The sequence below is a fragment of the Dysidea avara genome, chromosome 9 (assembly GCF_963678975.1).
Source record: "Dysidea avara chromosome 9, odDysAvar1.4, whole genome shotgun sequence".
Taxonomy (NCBI): domain Eukaryota; kingdom Metazoa; phylum Porifera; class Demospongiae; order Dictyoceratida; family Dysideidae; genus Dysidea; species Dysidea avara.
The window spans coordinates 21734593-21750688 of record NC_089280.1 but is presented as its reverse complement, the minus strand read 5'-3'; the positions used below and the strand labels follow the sequence as shown (position 1 = coordinate 21750688).

At 36.9% G+C, this 16096-nt stretch overlaps 3 protein-coding genes across 3 annotated transcripts; 2 read left to right on the top strand and 1 right to left on the bottom strand.

The window, feature by feature from the left end:
• Positions 1-2760: 2760 nt before the first annotated feature.
• LOC136267583 (ubiquitin-like-conjugating enzyme ATG10) lies at positions 2761-3363 on the bottom strand. The gene has a single exon (XM_066062743.1). The coding sequence runs from the start codon at positions 3361-3363 to the stop codon at positions 2761-2763; it is 603 nt and encodes a 200-aa protein (XP_065918815.1).
• A 50-nt stretch (positions 3364-3413) lies between these two features.
• Positions 3414-10734, top strand: LOC136266360 (uncharacterized). The gene is made up of 6 exons (XM_066061379.1): positions 3414-3532; positions 3613-3641; positions 3691-3765; positions 4613-4695; positions 7183-7374; positions 10414-10734. Exons 1-6 carry the CDS (start codon positions 3469-3471, stop codon positions 10460-10462), a joined length of 492 nt encoding a protein of 163 aa, XP_065917451.1. The 5' UTR covers positions 3414-3468; the 3' UTR covers positions 10463-10734.
• A 140-nt stretch (positions 10735-10874) lies between these two features.
• Positions 10875-15816, top strand: LOC136267582 (uncharacterized oxidoreductase TM_0325-like). The gene is made up of 4 exons (XM_066062742.1): positions 10875-10944; positions 12421-13002; positions 15397-15452; positions 15543-15816. The coding sequence occupies exons 1-4, from the start codon at positions 10875-10877 to the stop codon at positions 15666-15668; spliced, it is 834 nt and encodes a 277-aa protein (XP_065918814.1). The 3' UTR covers positions 15669-15816.
• Positions 15817-16096: the final 280 nt, after the last annotated feature.

The following is a 16096-nucleotide window of genomic DNA, read 5'->3' as shown; positions in this document are numbered from 1 at the left end:
TGTGTGTTTCTTGCAGAATAAGTTATGATCTTTGAAGTTCATAGAATAGTATATGTGTGGAAGATTCGTTTTCACAAATCTGGTCACAAATACAATGATGTTATTGTATGAGCCATGCTGTAGGAAGTTTTGAGGACAGGTCCATAGCCTTCCTGATGATCCCAGCTGACATATTACTGCATGCAAGGAGATTGAGAGCAAAAGATGGAGAACTGTTTTAAAAGATATGCAGGGCTATAGTGTAGCATAATGTATTGTTTAACAGCTGTATGCTATGTCATGTTTGTGTAACGTCACACAGTAATTATTAAAATTATTGCATTTATAAGCTGCTAGTAATTGTATCTTATGAACCACAGTACATACACATACATTTATAAGTTTTTAGCTGTTTGACAAAACAATCCATTATATTAAATTCTAGGTGATTCTTTAATGAAATATAGATGAAATTATCTTGCTATTCATTAACGACTTAAGTACCTTGTAGTATTGACTCTGTAGTTAAGCTTTATGATGATGTCTTAATATATATAGGAGTGTCAATGGCTCTATAGTGATCATCATGCACTGCAGAATGATCTCAACAAGCTAGCTCACTGCTCCACCATTTGACAAATGCCTTTCAGTTTAACTAAATGTGAATACCTCATAGTTACTAACAAGCCATCTCCTCTTGTGTGCCACTGCAAATATGTATTACAGAGTATGTACAATCTGTTAAGTATCTTGGTCTAACAGTTTCACATAGCCTGTTTTGGTCTGCATTTATTTCAGGTCAAGCAAATTCTACATTGGCATTTTTTAAATTGGGGGAATTTTGGTCAGTGCTCACAAGATATCAAAATCAAATGCTATCAAACATATGTCCAACCCATCTGTGAATATGCCACAGTCATCTGCATGGTCACATTTGAAGTCATAAATAGTCAAAGTTGGTTAATTGGATGTATGTGCAAGACCCCTTTTCACAAATCCCATCTCATTTATGGTGCTTATATTTATCATATGATACTGGATTAGTACTTTACATTTATTACAAGAAATCCATATTAAAACTCTAATAGAACATTCAAGTGTGATTTTTAAATTGGTGATAATTATAAGCCACTGTATACTGCTGTGTAACACCTTTACACATGCAGTTGATGTATAATTTTAAAGAGTTAATTTCACTACACAATAGATAATAAACACACTGATTGTGCAGCAATAGGCCATATCACTTTGATAAACTCATTCATAACAAAAGTATTATATACCGGTCACACAAGACATAACACTAGCAAGTCATGTTAAATGATCATTAGCAAATATATATTATTATAACACATGTATTAGTACTATCACTGAGTCTAGTCCATTGTTAGCGTTAATTGTGGTATTTATATTGCATCCACGCAACACAATTTTATCACTACTATACACGAATGATGATAACCATATTTTTCAGCATGAAGTGATTCTTATTCATTGAGTCAAAATTGTTTCCAAATCATTCAGTCTAATAAGGCTAAATTTCAAAAATGTTCCTGTAGAGGCATGCTACTAGATAGAGTATGTGGAGTGTGTTTCTCACCCTGTACTAGTTGTATCAACCCAGTTAACTATGTATACCATCTCTTTGCCTATCCATTACAAAGTTGATCACAGTGGTACAACCAAGAGTACATAATAATAGTATGTACTCTTGGTACAACCATACCCCCTCTTGTAACAGGTTGAGGAATTCCAGGTCCCAATAACTGTGTGACTCTTTGGTACATTCCTAGAATACATGTACCCAGAGGATGGAGTTGCTACGTCAACTAAAATACTTTAATTGGACAGGTATAGTATACAGAATGTATATCACATAGGTGTTTGGGAAGATGATAACAAGCTTAGCTAGCTATAAGCACCATACCTATTACAGCACAGTATAGTACTCAACTATCCAAACTAATTAGGGGAAAAGGTGCTCATATAATTGAATAGTACGTAAAATCAAACTTCCATACATTTATATACAGAACATTACTTAACTACTCTAATAAAGCATACACTTGTTGACAAAATACCCTAATTGAGCAGTCAGTTTGGTGTTCGGATAATCGAGTTTGGTTAATTGGTGTTGAGATTCCACTGCACCAGACAATAGGTATTACAGTACTAAAAAGCCCCTGGAGGTCATCAAGTCATTGTAGTAAAACAGCCAGGTATTTTGGTAATGGAAAATGCATATCTCACCATGCAGGACCAAGAATACCTTTCTGTTGCAGTATTGGTTAGAACTTTATTCAAATCCACACCACATACAATAGTCCCTCTATTATCTGAACTCATTAAGTTCTGCGTCCATTCAGATATTCAATAAGTTCAGATTACTAGAACTAAATGCTCTAGTAAGTGTTCGGATAATGGAATTTCAGTTAATTGATGGAAGGATAATGGAGGGACCACTGTATTATGTAGGTCAACACTATCATCAACAAAGGAAAAATAATTTTTTTGTGTTTTGTGTGTAAAATCAAACAGTTCATTAATATGTTCCCTACTCTAATAGAGTGTACAGCTGTTGGCAAAATACTCTAACTGAATATATTTTATTATTCAAACAACTGATGTTCCAATATTTCACTGTATGTATGTAGTATGACACCCAGATTATGATAAAAGATGCTTAAACTTGTAAAATTCTATACACCTAAGAACATAGTCACAGCACCTTATGATTGTCTTAATATTCCAATAGCCATGTACACTGCACTGCAAAAGCAATTATGGTGGCATTATTGGAAGGTTCACTAAGGGTGACACAAGACTCAACCACATTATAAGATATCTAGTTTGCCACTTCATTGTCAGTTCATCAGAGCTAGTGTCATCATTGAGAACAGATGCCATCAGTGTAGCAGTGTTACATGGATGGACGTGATAACAAGGTATACCCAATAGTGGGTGTTCTGTTTGTGTTAGCGTTGATAACTTGTCAACAACACCTGGTGCCGATTCTGGATTAACCTGTTCCCAAACCTGATCAACCTGTAACTGTCTCCCGTCAGGCCAGCTTGCAGTAAAGTACATGACAGGTACCTGATATGACTCACTATACACAACACTGTACTGGTAACAAATCCATTGGGTGTTTGTAGTACTCAAAGTTGCAGCGTCATCGTCTTCAACAATATTGTCTTCATTAGGGACACTTGCACCTGAAGGCTCAGCCGATGACCTAGAAATCTGACGAGATAAGTAAACCGTTTCTTTGTTATCTCCAGGCGCCACTACTGATTTCACAGACCATTGATTATTTACCACTGCAAACTGTTTCACTGCCACCACAAAATCTTCACTAGTTACACAGAGCGGCTTGTTCATCATTTCCCTTGAACTTAAATTAAAACCCACAATACAAGCTTATAGATAATTTACTTTTTATAGGCGCTTATAGATATCTTGTGGCGCTTATTCAGGTTTATTTCTCCAATGGCTAGAAACCACGAGAAGCAGTACGGAGCTTTAAATAGATACGTACTTGCTAAGGAAAGAGGTAAAAAAGCGTCAAATGTTATAGTCTATAGCTACATCGCTGATATGTGCTTTAATTGGAGTACTATTTTTTGTTTGCAGAAAAATTGCCATCCAGGAGACCACCACTGGTATGACTGAATCAAAGCGTTCTATTTTGTTGTAAACTTGTTCTTATAGCATGTGCTCACTAAGGTGGAAGATGTAAAGAAATGGATCCCAGATATCAAAAGGGAGATGGAGTACACCATACAAGTTAGTGTATCGCAGGCCCAGACCCTTTCCATGCAGGGAAATTGTTGCTTTCAGCGTTCACACAAAAGGGCCTGGGTAATTGTGAAAGAAAGGAATACAAATTGAGTTTTGGCAAAAAAAACTTGTCATACATGTATTATGACCCTTTTGCTAATCGTAAACATCAAAAGTTTGGTGCAGCTTGAGTATACCAGAATTTCTAGCATTCCTTATTTCCTTTTGTGTAGTGAAATATATTACTTAAGCAGCACACGCATGGAGTTGATGGGTAAAAGTTTGGCGAACATGCAGCCAATATTGAGCAATGGCTAATTGGCAAATTTGCTTCGATTGCCAAAACTTGTAAAGTTTAGTTGCACCAAATATTTGTATTAGAATTTAGTAGGTTGTTCTCTAGCTTGCTCACTTGTGAAGCTCTAAATATAGTGACCTTTCTCTATGGCTTTAAAAAACAATGTAGTTTTCTCCGTAACACACCTTGATGAATTGCTTGTGTGTGGTACAGCTGGTGCTAAGTTTAGTTTGTAAAGTTCAGAACTTTAATTTGTTAGACGACAAAGGCACAATAATTTCACTGAAGTTTTAAGGTTTGACAGCAAAGCTAAAGGCCCTCATGTTAATACGTAGATTGTCTGTGTTTGCTGTCTAACTAATACAGTGTAATCTCAGTCATTTGGACACCAGATATATGAATACTGAAATGATTGTTACATATATTATGTGTGGTTGAAAGTATATGAAACGTTGGTTGTAAAAATACAACATACGTGCTTTGTTTTTGTTTTGTGGATTAGTTTTTAAAAAAGGTTGAAAGTTAATAATTTGTGACTTGGTTTGTCTTTCATAGCAAATGACATGTAAGGATTACTCTGAACAGAAAATTGAAGCTATCAAGGAGAGGCTGGAAAGGCTGAAAAGAGAATACAGAGGGTACATATAATGTGTGGTTAGGCTATCTATAGAATCTGAATGTTCATAACATGAGACTGTGTGTTGAATCAAATACAGTTTGCGTACTATATCAGTGATAAATATTAATAATATTTTGCAGTAGACCCACCACAATGTTCTACCATGTGTAGTTTTGAATGGGCATGGAAAGACATTGTAGAACACTTTAATTGTACACATGATTGTTAGCGGTAAATTGCCACTTTGTGAAAGTTTATATCAACTTGCATATCTCATTTGTATAGATGCCTGAGGCACCTAAAATTTTTTGTTTGTCCTTGTTGCAGCTGCTGTTGACATCAGTTTGACAAGTCACAAGTTGTCAAGTTTCATTACTTGTAGTAAGCTTTGTTCTACAAATTAAACTTACAAGACGTTGTATTAAGGTAGCACCTCCTGGTATTCATTTAGGACCCAGCATTTATTTAAGCCCAGCTTTAATGCAGATAAATACGTACGGTATTCTAATAGTTGTGTAGTCCTATGATGTAATACAGTATTATTTTGCTTTCTGTGGTTGTAACTTACTGTTTGGCACGTGTGATGCATTTTACAACTCACATGTGACCCAGTCTGACAAAACCGGTCTTATCGCCCATGTCAGCAGATTCAATTTTTCACCCAGGACACAAAACTACATGAATAAACTATCTAATTCCACAATCAAAATCAGCTAGACTTGAGTGATCTGGTTTTGCTGGCTGCTTTTCTCAAGCCCAGTGGCGATCTGTACATGTGGTGTAGAGCCTTAATGGAGCTCTGGTCAGCCTGGGGATGACTGTATGTGGCTGTACAGCTCTGTGGTGTTGAATAAGTACCTCTGCTGTGAATTTCCTTTCGTTTTAGCCAATTTTGAGACCTCAATGGTCCAAAACTTGGCCTAATTCATCCCTACGCCTTCTTTTTCAATTTTTGAACACCTTCTTGCCTGCCTTCCAGCCACCTCCCACCCATTTTGCATCCCGCCTGATTCAGTCAACCTCAGTTTAAAAACTATCTAAAATGGCGGAAAACTTAGTTGTTGGCTACTTGCACAGTGGATGCTGTGGAAGGTGAGGAATTGGTGTAAAATGTGTGAAAATTTGGTACACATAGTTTCAACCATTGGTGAGCTACAACACACTAAATACTTAAAACCGGCATTTCTCGATACTTTTAAATAGGCGATAAGCCCAGTTTTCCCAGACTGGGTCACATATATGTTTCATGTTTCATATTTGAAGGTATAATATATAGAAGAATCTCAAAACCAGTTTTACCTGCACACATGATTGTGGCATAAATCCCTAGGCTATTATTGAATTCATTCAAGTTTGATACTGAATTTTATAGGCTGAAAACCTACATTTCTTCTTTAGATGCAGCTGTCAAAAGTTGAAGTCTAAATTAGTTAGACTGTTGATGTACCACACTACAGGGGCTTCAGATTACTAAATTCCGTATAACCCTGTGTTTGAAGTCTAACTGTTATATAGAAATGCTTAGTCATTGTTGTTACACATGCAAAGGAGTTATATATCTAGAACAGAAGTCATTTTGTAATTTACAGGAGGCCAAAGTTTTTGGTTTATACTAGAAGATCGCTCTGGATGAGTTTACTTCAGTGTGATCCAGATCAATTGTTGAGCAGCATTTGTACTGTGAACTGAAGGTTGGGCCCGATCCAATTAACAATGGACTTAAACCCACAATCATAATTTCCTTAAATGACCTGTCACATAGGTTATTTTTGACAGAAATATTGATCAAGATATCAATATAGCAGTTGCCGTGCAACAGCCATGCATGTATGATGTTGTGATAGAACAGCAGTTACAAGTATAGCAGAAAAATTATTTTAGTGAAACCCACATGATTAAAGTAGATGTGATGGTGTACAGCATAGTTAAATTAGCTATGTGGGAAGTTTTTCTCTTCGGCTCTAAATAATATCATGCATGTCAATGTAGTGATTTTTCCACCTATATGCTGATCCCTCTTTGTTTAATTGTTCATATTTCAGCCAGGAAAAGAGATATTGAGCTGTAAACAGGTACAGTTAAGTTTTATATAAGACATTACGATAAACGAGTTTTGTCGCGGTTCAATTTTTTTACTAAATAACGTACATTTACAATAGCTTTTGTTACTTTATAACCATACCTGTCAGCTAATGGTCGATATCTCCATGCCTAGCTGAAACATGAGGATTAAAAATTTATCTCCATAGGCACCTGTATAACAGTCCCCCTACTAATGCGGCCATTTTGTTCTTGTGATGTCATAAAACGTCATTGTGGATAAGGCTCATTGCATGGATTTTAGGAACAGTGCTGAGATTCAATTGACAGTGAGCTGTTTGGATAATTTGAGAACCCTGCAATCATCTTGTAGCAACAACATTTCGTAAATATATATTTAACATATACAGTAAATTTCTGGTATGTATAGTGTAATATTGTATTGCTGTACTTACTTACTGTACAGGTTTGTACAGAAGGTGTACACCCTTGACCCCACCACTGATGCTATTCCATGGAACTCGAGAGCTTACAGTAGGAAGAGGAGACCATTAACTGACCAACATGTAGTGGAAGATACTAAGAGAATTTTAGTGGAAGAGACTGCAGAGAGAAACAAATGTGTGGATGAAAAGAAAGAGGAGGTTACCAGTAAAAGGTATATGATGTAATCGTTAGACATGTTATAATATTAAGTGGTCATTACAATGGGTAGGAACCTGTTATTATCCCTTCAAATCCAGTAAGCCTATATTTAGGCTTTGACACATGCCTCTATACAAACTAAAATAACTTTGCAAGTACTAACAATAGAATGATTGCACAGCCACTGCATTACTTACCATGAACTCCACAATGTAATGGCCCCCAAGCATTGATGCAGTTTGGTAAAACGCCTTTCATCATATCAGTTAGAAAACAGCCTTCTGCATCAAATGTCTGCCATGACTATACATTGCTTCATTAAACAAGGAATACCTTTGCTGTACTTGGTGCTATGGCCTTAAACTAAACGCCATTAGAGTCATTAGAATCTTCATGTGCTAAAGAATCTGATGGTATACAGTAGATCGAGTGGTCTTGTAATGAAAGTTCATATCATGGCATCAAGTTCTGACAAAGGCAATGTCTGCTGTTCATCACGTCATATCAAAAGTACTCTTTAGTGTTGTATATTACATGTAATAGTTGTATCATGTACCCAAGTGATTTGCCTGATATGTACACCCAAGCTCGAGGGCCGTCAGGCCTGAGAGTGTGGGTGTACATATCAGGCAAATCACAAGGGTACGTCATACAACTGATACGTACCATGCCAATGCAGGCTAAGAGCCTGCGAGTGATTAATCACCCAAACCAATATAAGACCGACCACTGGATTCATTATATAACATAATTTGGTTATGGGACAGCAGCAACTAACGGGACTACGTTTGTTAACATGAATGGAAAAGTCCTCACAATATCATGGAAAATTTCTATTAAGCAATTTTACAAGTATTTTAAAATCACTGCATCGTTTTACAGGCTGTTTACTACATTTACTAAACATCTATAAGGGTAAGCTTCGCTGTAGAGTGTTAATCTTGTGTTTCTTGAAAAGTGGGCGTGTCCATATTTGAAAATGTGGCGAGCTACTTATGAATAAGCTATAGCACTAGTTCTCACCTTAAACCAGTGCTTCTCAACTCATAGGATGGAAGGTTGTCTGTCTGAGTGCTGTAGGATGCAAAATCGAAAGCATGGTTTTCATCACATGACCAATAATGAATTCCCACAATCGATTTCGGCTTGAGTTTTTATATAAGGTACTGCTCCCATATCAAACCATGGTACATTTAGGTACATAAATGTACCATGGTTTAACTTAAATGTACCATGGGTTTATGAGATTTGTACCCTGAAATTTGTCTTTGAAGTTAGGTGGCTTCATGGTACATGTAATAGTTGTAACACAGGCATGGGGGCATACATATCAGGCAAAGCCCGAATGCCCCATGTTACAACTAATATGTAACACTTAGCCTGTACAGGGCAATCAATCACCCAAACCAATACAAGTGCAGCCACTGGATGTATTATATATACATACCTAAAATTTTCGATTATGGGTCAGCAGCTAGTACGATCTGGTTACGTTCGGTTATGCTGAACGGACATATCCTAGAGATATCACAGAGAATTTCCGTTACACGAGTTTAATGTTTTAAGCAGTGCTATTGAATCATTTATGGGAAAACTACACAGTTCACTAAAAGCCTAGACAAGTTACCTTGCTTGTAGAGTGGTTACTCCGTGCAGAGTGGTAGCTTCGTGATGGGGGTGTATCTGTTTTCAAAAATTGTGTGGAAACGATCGAATGAATAAGCTATAGCACTAGTTTTCACCTTAGCCCAATGTTTTTCAACTTGTAGGATGGCGAGGATAACAAAACGCTCTCCATTTGTGTGGTTTTCATGGCAAAATCCAAGTTGTGAATCCTAATCACATGAGTATTATTCGATCCCCACAATTGATTTTGGCATCTACATCTATGTAATCAGTGCCCAGTTGTAGCCCGGCTACATACAAAATGTAGCCCGGGCGGTTCCTTTGATCTGAGGTGTGAAAGTGTTACTTGTTGTTATAGTGCATGAAATTAGTCATGTATAAGAATATCTCATTGTACAGTAACAGAAACCTGACGCTCTGCCTATGTAATATGCACTTACACATTATTTCATGTTCAATGGATTCAAACAGTTAAAAGGGTTCTGTTCAAGTATATAGAGAGGATGCATGTATGTGGAGATTTATAATAGCTGCTGTACACTAGTATTTAAAAATTAATATAAAAATGAAATAAGGATCCAAGCAATAAAAAGTAGTGAAACAAGAGATGGATGATGGTATTACAGCACAGCTCAGTGGGAAAAGGCACGGATGTCAAAATAGGGGTGCTATGCTATAGTGCGATCATTAATCTCTTGTTTCACTGTATTTTATCATTTGGACCACTTTAAATTAATAATTTTTGATATAACTAGTTTGTTTGGTTTTTTGTTGTAGTGTACAGCTATACATGTGTGACTATTCTACTAGGGTGACTGCTGTATTAGAGTATCTTGAGTCAGCCTTTCACCTACAGTACCAGGGAGCGTGTCACTATTTCATATTTTCATTGTGCTAGCGAATACAATAATAACAGGGTGTGTCATTGGGATAGATTGTTAAGAGGTGTGGTCTCAGTGCTCAATTGCTATTAATCAACCAAGATCATGTTAATAGGTGTGGTATTGAACCTATTGTGAAGTTACAGGTATCTACCAAGTGTAAATGTATTTGAGGCATCTAAATGTGCTGCCCAAGGAAAGTGTTGATAGGGAAAATTAATGCCTCAATGTGGTTTCATTGCATGAAGAAGGACGTAGGTCCAGCCTGATTGAAGATAAAAAGAAAGAGGAGGTGCATATGGTGTATACTTGTTGGAATCCCAAAAAGGCGCATTCCACTGGTGAGTTTGTTATCAGAGCATAAAATGGTGGCTTTGCACTACCATAAGATGTTTCTAGAATGATTTTTTAAAGGCATCATTTTAGGCGGTGCACGTCATTTTTAGGAGGGATCCCTACTTAAACAGTACTAGTGTACTGTTTGATATGTACCTCCTGCATGTGTTGTTGTGAACTACTTGACACATTGGTACATATTTATGTAGGTCAGTGCTGGGTATATCATACAGTTCATCATCAGAAGACGAAACATAACAATGATGATGTCATGTGATGTCATGATGGTGATGGAGAAGAAAGTGGAACAACTAAAAATGTCACTTCACCAGCTATCTTGTTTATATCGGCTTGTAGTTACTGGATTTGTTTACTACTGATGTGTGCAAACTGTATTCCTCTCATGCCATGGCTTTGATGTGAAGTATATATGTTTTGTCAGTATGTTCGGTGTCTTTCACACATGTTTTGTGTAAGTACATGTAGGTGTGTATTTTCATAGTTCCATATCAATACTGGATTGTTCACAATTTTATTTTCATGGGTCATGTACCTCAAATTTATTGTGGTTACCGTGGATGCGTGCAGAGTTGTCTTGCACATGCCATGCAGCGCAGTAAATAATGTTTGTCTGGTTGTCCACCAGTTGATGAAGGCATGTGTGGATACTATGGTGAAAGGCTACACCACTAGGGTAGTAACTGAAGCACCAAGCCTCATTCAGAATAATGAAGTGCCAAGTGAGTATTGTATATGTACTTGTAGTTGCAAACAATATACTCGTGTAAGTAAACATGCTGCATGTATCTGCAGTATGGAGAAAGATTTTATAAGTGGGTATACATTAATAATGGTGTAAGTGAAGTATAGTTTTATAAACCAAATTAAGCGATACTGAAACATACATGCACAAAGGATGAAATAAGTCACCCTTGCTTACAGGCTGTACATCAGTAGACAAGATTTTGAGTTTGGCACCTCTGGTGGAAGCTGCAATTTGCAGGTCAATGGCTACTCTGAGATTCCACCTACAGTAAGAGTATACAGAGTCTTTCTAGTATATGCAAGCCAACAAATGCTGAGGGCAACAGATCATCTATAGCTCATCATTATCTGAGTATCATTGTCGCACATAAAATAGTTCAAGCTCAGTTGTCCATTCCCATGCACCTTGAAAGAGTGATTACTATAGGAGGTTATTTTGGTTTGGCAAACTGCACTGTCAAAAGCCCCATGGGCCGGGTGAGGCAAGATGATGTCACATCCCCAGTAGGTGCATAGCTCTAGCATGACAGGACCCTGGGGCTTGACAATGATAGGTACATATAAATATGGCAATAAACATCCCATCCACCCCCCTCTACACACGCACACACACAACACTCTCCAAGCTATTAAAAAGATTTTTCTTTCACTCTCAGAATGAGATCTTGTGGAGACTAACCTTTTCACAGCAACTGGTGATACATGTGATATTATGATGAAAAGGTAAAGCGCCCTTAATAGACCACTTTATTTAAAGGCATGAGGAATTTAATTAAGGATTAATTGGCAATGTCTGAAGTACATATTTTCTAAACCACACATTGGTTCCCATACAAATTTGTTTTTCAAAGTGTCTCACAGACTTACAGTTCCTTGGATTGAAATGAAACTTGGACACAGGGTTTACTACCTATAGAACTAGCAATTAGCACAAACAGAGTGAAAATAGCATGTTCATAGGCGAAGATATGGCTTCAAGAATGTAGTACATGTTGTGGTGAAGATACAATAATCAGATCTTTTGGTTACAGATTAATCGGATATTGGTACAACTGAAAAATCCTTATCAGTATTCGGTACACCTCTAATCAAAATGATCACAGTGCAGCAAGCATTATGACTACACTGCTATTATGTGTTCAATGGTTTCCCTTACTGATGTAAACCAGTATTTGCAATGCCTGCAGAATGCTTTAACAGGGATAAAGGAGTGTTAGTATGGCCAAGCTATACCACTGAGTGCACCCATACAAGTAATGAGCAAGGCTCTGATTGACCTTGTCAGTTATCCCTAGACCATAACCACATTAATGAAACTAGTTTCATAGACTTGTGGCTATAAGCATAGGCCAAATAATAACATTTTTCAAGAAGGCAATCCATCCGCCATAGGTACTCCAGTGATTACGCAATAGCTATTTATTATCTATGGCTTCTGGTAAGGCCGTAAGCACAACGAGCTCGAGCGCCACAAATTGGACTGTTTTCTGAAGAAGGAGCTCGTCTGGTACTGTTTGATCTCCCCAGCACAGAACCAAAACTAAAACAGTTAGTAACAGAACTGTTATCACTGGGTAGTCCAGCTGTGATATATGTTTGTGGTGACGTCACCAATGTTGAAGATGTGAAGAAATCAGTACAGCGTAGTGTGGACGAGTTGGGAGAAATTGACATCTTGTTTAACAATGCTGGTATTTTCCCAATAGCTCCACTGCAGCAGACAGATGAAGCAATGTTCAAGAGAGTACAAGATATTAATGTATATGGTGTATTCCTGATGATGAAGTATGCGTCAAACCAGATGATTGAATCTGGCAAAGGAGGCGTCATTATTAACATGTCTAGTTATGCTGGGTTAATGGCATTTGATGCTGCATTTGCTTACTGTACTTCAAAGTTTGCTGTTAGTGGAATGACTAGAGCTGCAGCAAAGAGTCTTGCTAAACACAACATACGAGTATGTGCACTTGGCCCATATGCTCTTGAAGGTAGCATGACAGATCAGGGTATTGAAGCTATGGCAAAGGCTGCAGGTTGGTTATGTGGGGTATGTTCACATGTGCATATATATGTATGCAGTGGCGTAGCCAGGAAAAAAATTTTACCGAGGCAAAGTTTATACATTGACCTAATTGAGAAGGTCTGCTTCTGACTCAACTGATACACAGATACTTTCAAGTATGGGTGGTGCAGCATTTGGAGGTTGACTATCTGGTTGGATGGCAGAAAGTGTTTCAGAAGACTTAGTGTTTTTCTATATGTCATAAGTAATGCTCCAGCTTACAGTTTACCATGCTACAATTATTGTAGATTAGTTTAATTGCACTCAACACAACTTACTCTGGAGATATTTTAATGCAACAGATGTCATAGTCATGCACACTAAACTTTTTATTTATCTGATGTGATGTTTAAGTGAAAGATTATCTCTTTCCTGTGATGCTTAACTGCATGTGCTAAGCATGTCAAGCTAGGGAGTCTGGGGGAATGCTCCCTTAAGGAAAATTTTAAAAACATAGCTATGCTTTGAAATGGCATGTGGAGGCTTTTTTTATTGTAACTGCTATTAATGCATGATATGCATGATCAATTAGCTCAGTGAAATGCCATGCAGTTGACTGATTGGAACTTTTGAAAAGACAATTAACATAAATGTAAATGATTTAGACCAAGCAGTGTAATGAGAACAGTGGCTATAACCTGTAAACTGAATGCTCTATTAGAGTATCTCGATCTTTTTACAACTTCAAGTAGCTGTAAAGTGGTTCAGCACTGTATCACCATGGGTTTAGCCCTGTTTAGTACTACAGCCATAGATTCTATTATGTGTGGTACAGTAATGCTGTCTAGTAACGTTTTGAGTAAAAAAATCTGGGGTGCCAAAATTCAGGCCTGCTCAGCCTGTTGTTGAGTATTTTTACCGAGGCAGCTGCCTCGGTTGCCTCAATGGTAGCTACGCCACTGTGTATGTGCAAGAAAGATATTGTACTGTTTAATAGACTGTTATATGTAGTAGGGATGTCAAAACTCCACAGAATTAATATGGATTTTTATCCATAAATTGAACAGTGAAAGGGTTGTGCCTCCTGTAGTTGGTAGATGTTTCAGTTTTGCAGTGTTGGCCTGATCAGAGTGAGAAAACATATGATTAAGTACTCCGACATTAGTTTTTCTTTATCTAGAAAATGCATGGAGATGATGGTAGGCACGTAGAAAACTGTTCTGCTCATGAATAGGATGGTTGTCATTTATGTGTGTGTTTTGTGGCATTGCTAAGCCTGCTGAAAACTTAGACACAGGAGCAGTGATTTCTTATTGATTTAAACACAGGTGTAGCAAGTTGCTGAAAGTGTGTAAGTGATAGGCTCTACAAGTATACAGAATATTGAAAAACCATTTGCATGCAACTGGCCTCAATGACCAGGATGAGGCGTGTCACAAGTCTCACTCATCCATGCAGAAAAAATGGAGGGCAGTTTTTGTAAATATGACTTGAAAATGTTTGTATAATGATAAACAAAGTTCAGAAATATTTATTTATATGTTTCCATGGTATATCAGATAAGAAAACTGCAAAATAAAACAAATGATTGATGGTGTGTTATCAACGAGTGTAAGGAATATTATAAGCTAGTAAAGATCACTGCAATAAAAATATAGAAGGGAATTTTAGCCCACATAATTAGCAATAGAACATGTCCAAAGTTTAGGGATTAAAATTATTTTGCAGTGGACTTCATGCCCCCTTCTGTATATAAGGAAAGAATAGTGCTATACGTACGGCTATAATCACTACTGGACAATTTGGCCTTGAAAATCCAATGAAATTTTCAAAGAAACTTATGAAAAGTCTAAATTTCATTGGTGTCCCCAATGAATTTTTATTTTCATAGTATTTTCATTGAACAAATCAATGAATATCCAATGAAAATAACCAATGAAAATTCTATGAAAAATAATTTCTTGGAGTATTCAATGGTAAAGTTTCAATGGATTGTCATAGGTTTAATATATGTGAAAATGTAATGAAAATTCTTGGCCACCCATTGAAATTTTGACTTTTCAGAGGGTTTTCAACATTTTCAGAGGGTTTTCAAAATTGCTTTCATTGGGTTTTCATGAGAACTCTTCCAGTAATGAATTGTATGACACACCATACTAACTGCTAATGAGGCCACTCCAAATTAATTTCCTGTTACCCATCCTAGCCAAGCAAATGTTTACTGAGGTGATAAATAGTCATGTTACAGTGGCTTAATGGAATAATGGAAATTTCTTGACACAAAAGTCATGGATACACTATAGGAACCAGGAATTCAATTGGAGTGGTCTATAGCAAAATAGCTGTTTCAGACTAAGTTCTGCAGACTACATAGTCTGACACAATGGTATTGTTGTTCCTGTGTGTCTATGACCTTTGCTTTTAGCTGGAACACAAGACATTGAAACAGTAAAGACATCCATATATGATGTTATGAAACAGGCAAGTACAAATACAGTGTATTATTGGTATAGAATTTCATGTTTATAAAAATGTAGGTGCATATAGTTTATTTTTTGCTATTTACTGTAGGGATGCCCTATGGCTCGTGCTGGTAAGATGAAAGAAGTAGCAGAAGTCGTGTTATTTCTGTGCAGCAAAGAAGCGTCTTACATCACTGGTGTTGTGTTACCTGTTGACGGAGGAGCTACTGCATAATATTTTTGCTCGAAAGACTCTATAGTTGTCGTGGACTTTACTTTTTTGTATGTGTTTGCAATGTAGTGCAGAGTGGATAGTTTTATTTTTATATATTACATTTGTATGTGACTGCATCTCAGCATTGAATATAGATCTTCTGTATGCTCTCCGGGTAAATCTATGACTATAGCTACTCACATCTTGGTAATGGTAATCAAGGTGCAATAAAGCCAGTCTAAAACATTCCTGTTGGAAATCATAAGGAGCATCCACTCTGTAAATTCTAATTCTGTTCTGGGACCACTAAGTTGATTGCTAGAATACTATTTCCGCTCACATACTTTAATGGAAGTGTTTTTGTGGCTATAGCTATTTCCACCTCACTAATTTTGAAATATTCTTAAAAATTTCTTATTGTACATAATATTATTTATTTGCTTTTGTGT

Coding starts and splice junctions, on each gene's coding strand:
- LOC136267582 (XM_066062742.1), top strand. CDS start 10,875: ATGGTGAAAGGCTACACCACTAGGGTAGTAACTGAAGCACCAAGCCTC. Junction 10,945..12,420: donor TCAGAATAATGAAGTGCCAA/GTGAGTATTGTA, acceptor TAAGGCCGTAAG/CACAACGAGCTCGAGCGCCA. Junction 13,003..15,396: donor AGCTATGGCAAAGGCTGCAG/GTTGGTTATGTG, acceptor CTTTGCTTTTAG/CTGGAACACAAGACATTGAA.
- LOC136266360 (XM_066061379.1), top strand. CDS start 3,469: ATGGCTAGAAACCACGAGAAGCAGTACGGAGCTTTAAATAGATACGTA. Junction 3,766..4,612: donor AGATGGAGTACACCATACAA/GTTAGTGTATCG, acceptor TGTCTTTCATAG/CAAATGACATGTAAGGATTA. Junction 7,375..10,413: donor GAGGAGGTTACCAGTAAAAG/GTATATGATGTA, acceptor ATATTTATGTAG/GTCAGTGCTGGGTATATCAT.
- LOC136267583 (XM_066062743.1), bottom strand. CDS start 3,363: ATGATGAACAAGCCGCTCTGTGTAACTAGTGAAGATTTTGTGGTGGCA.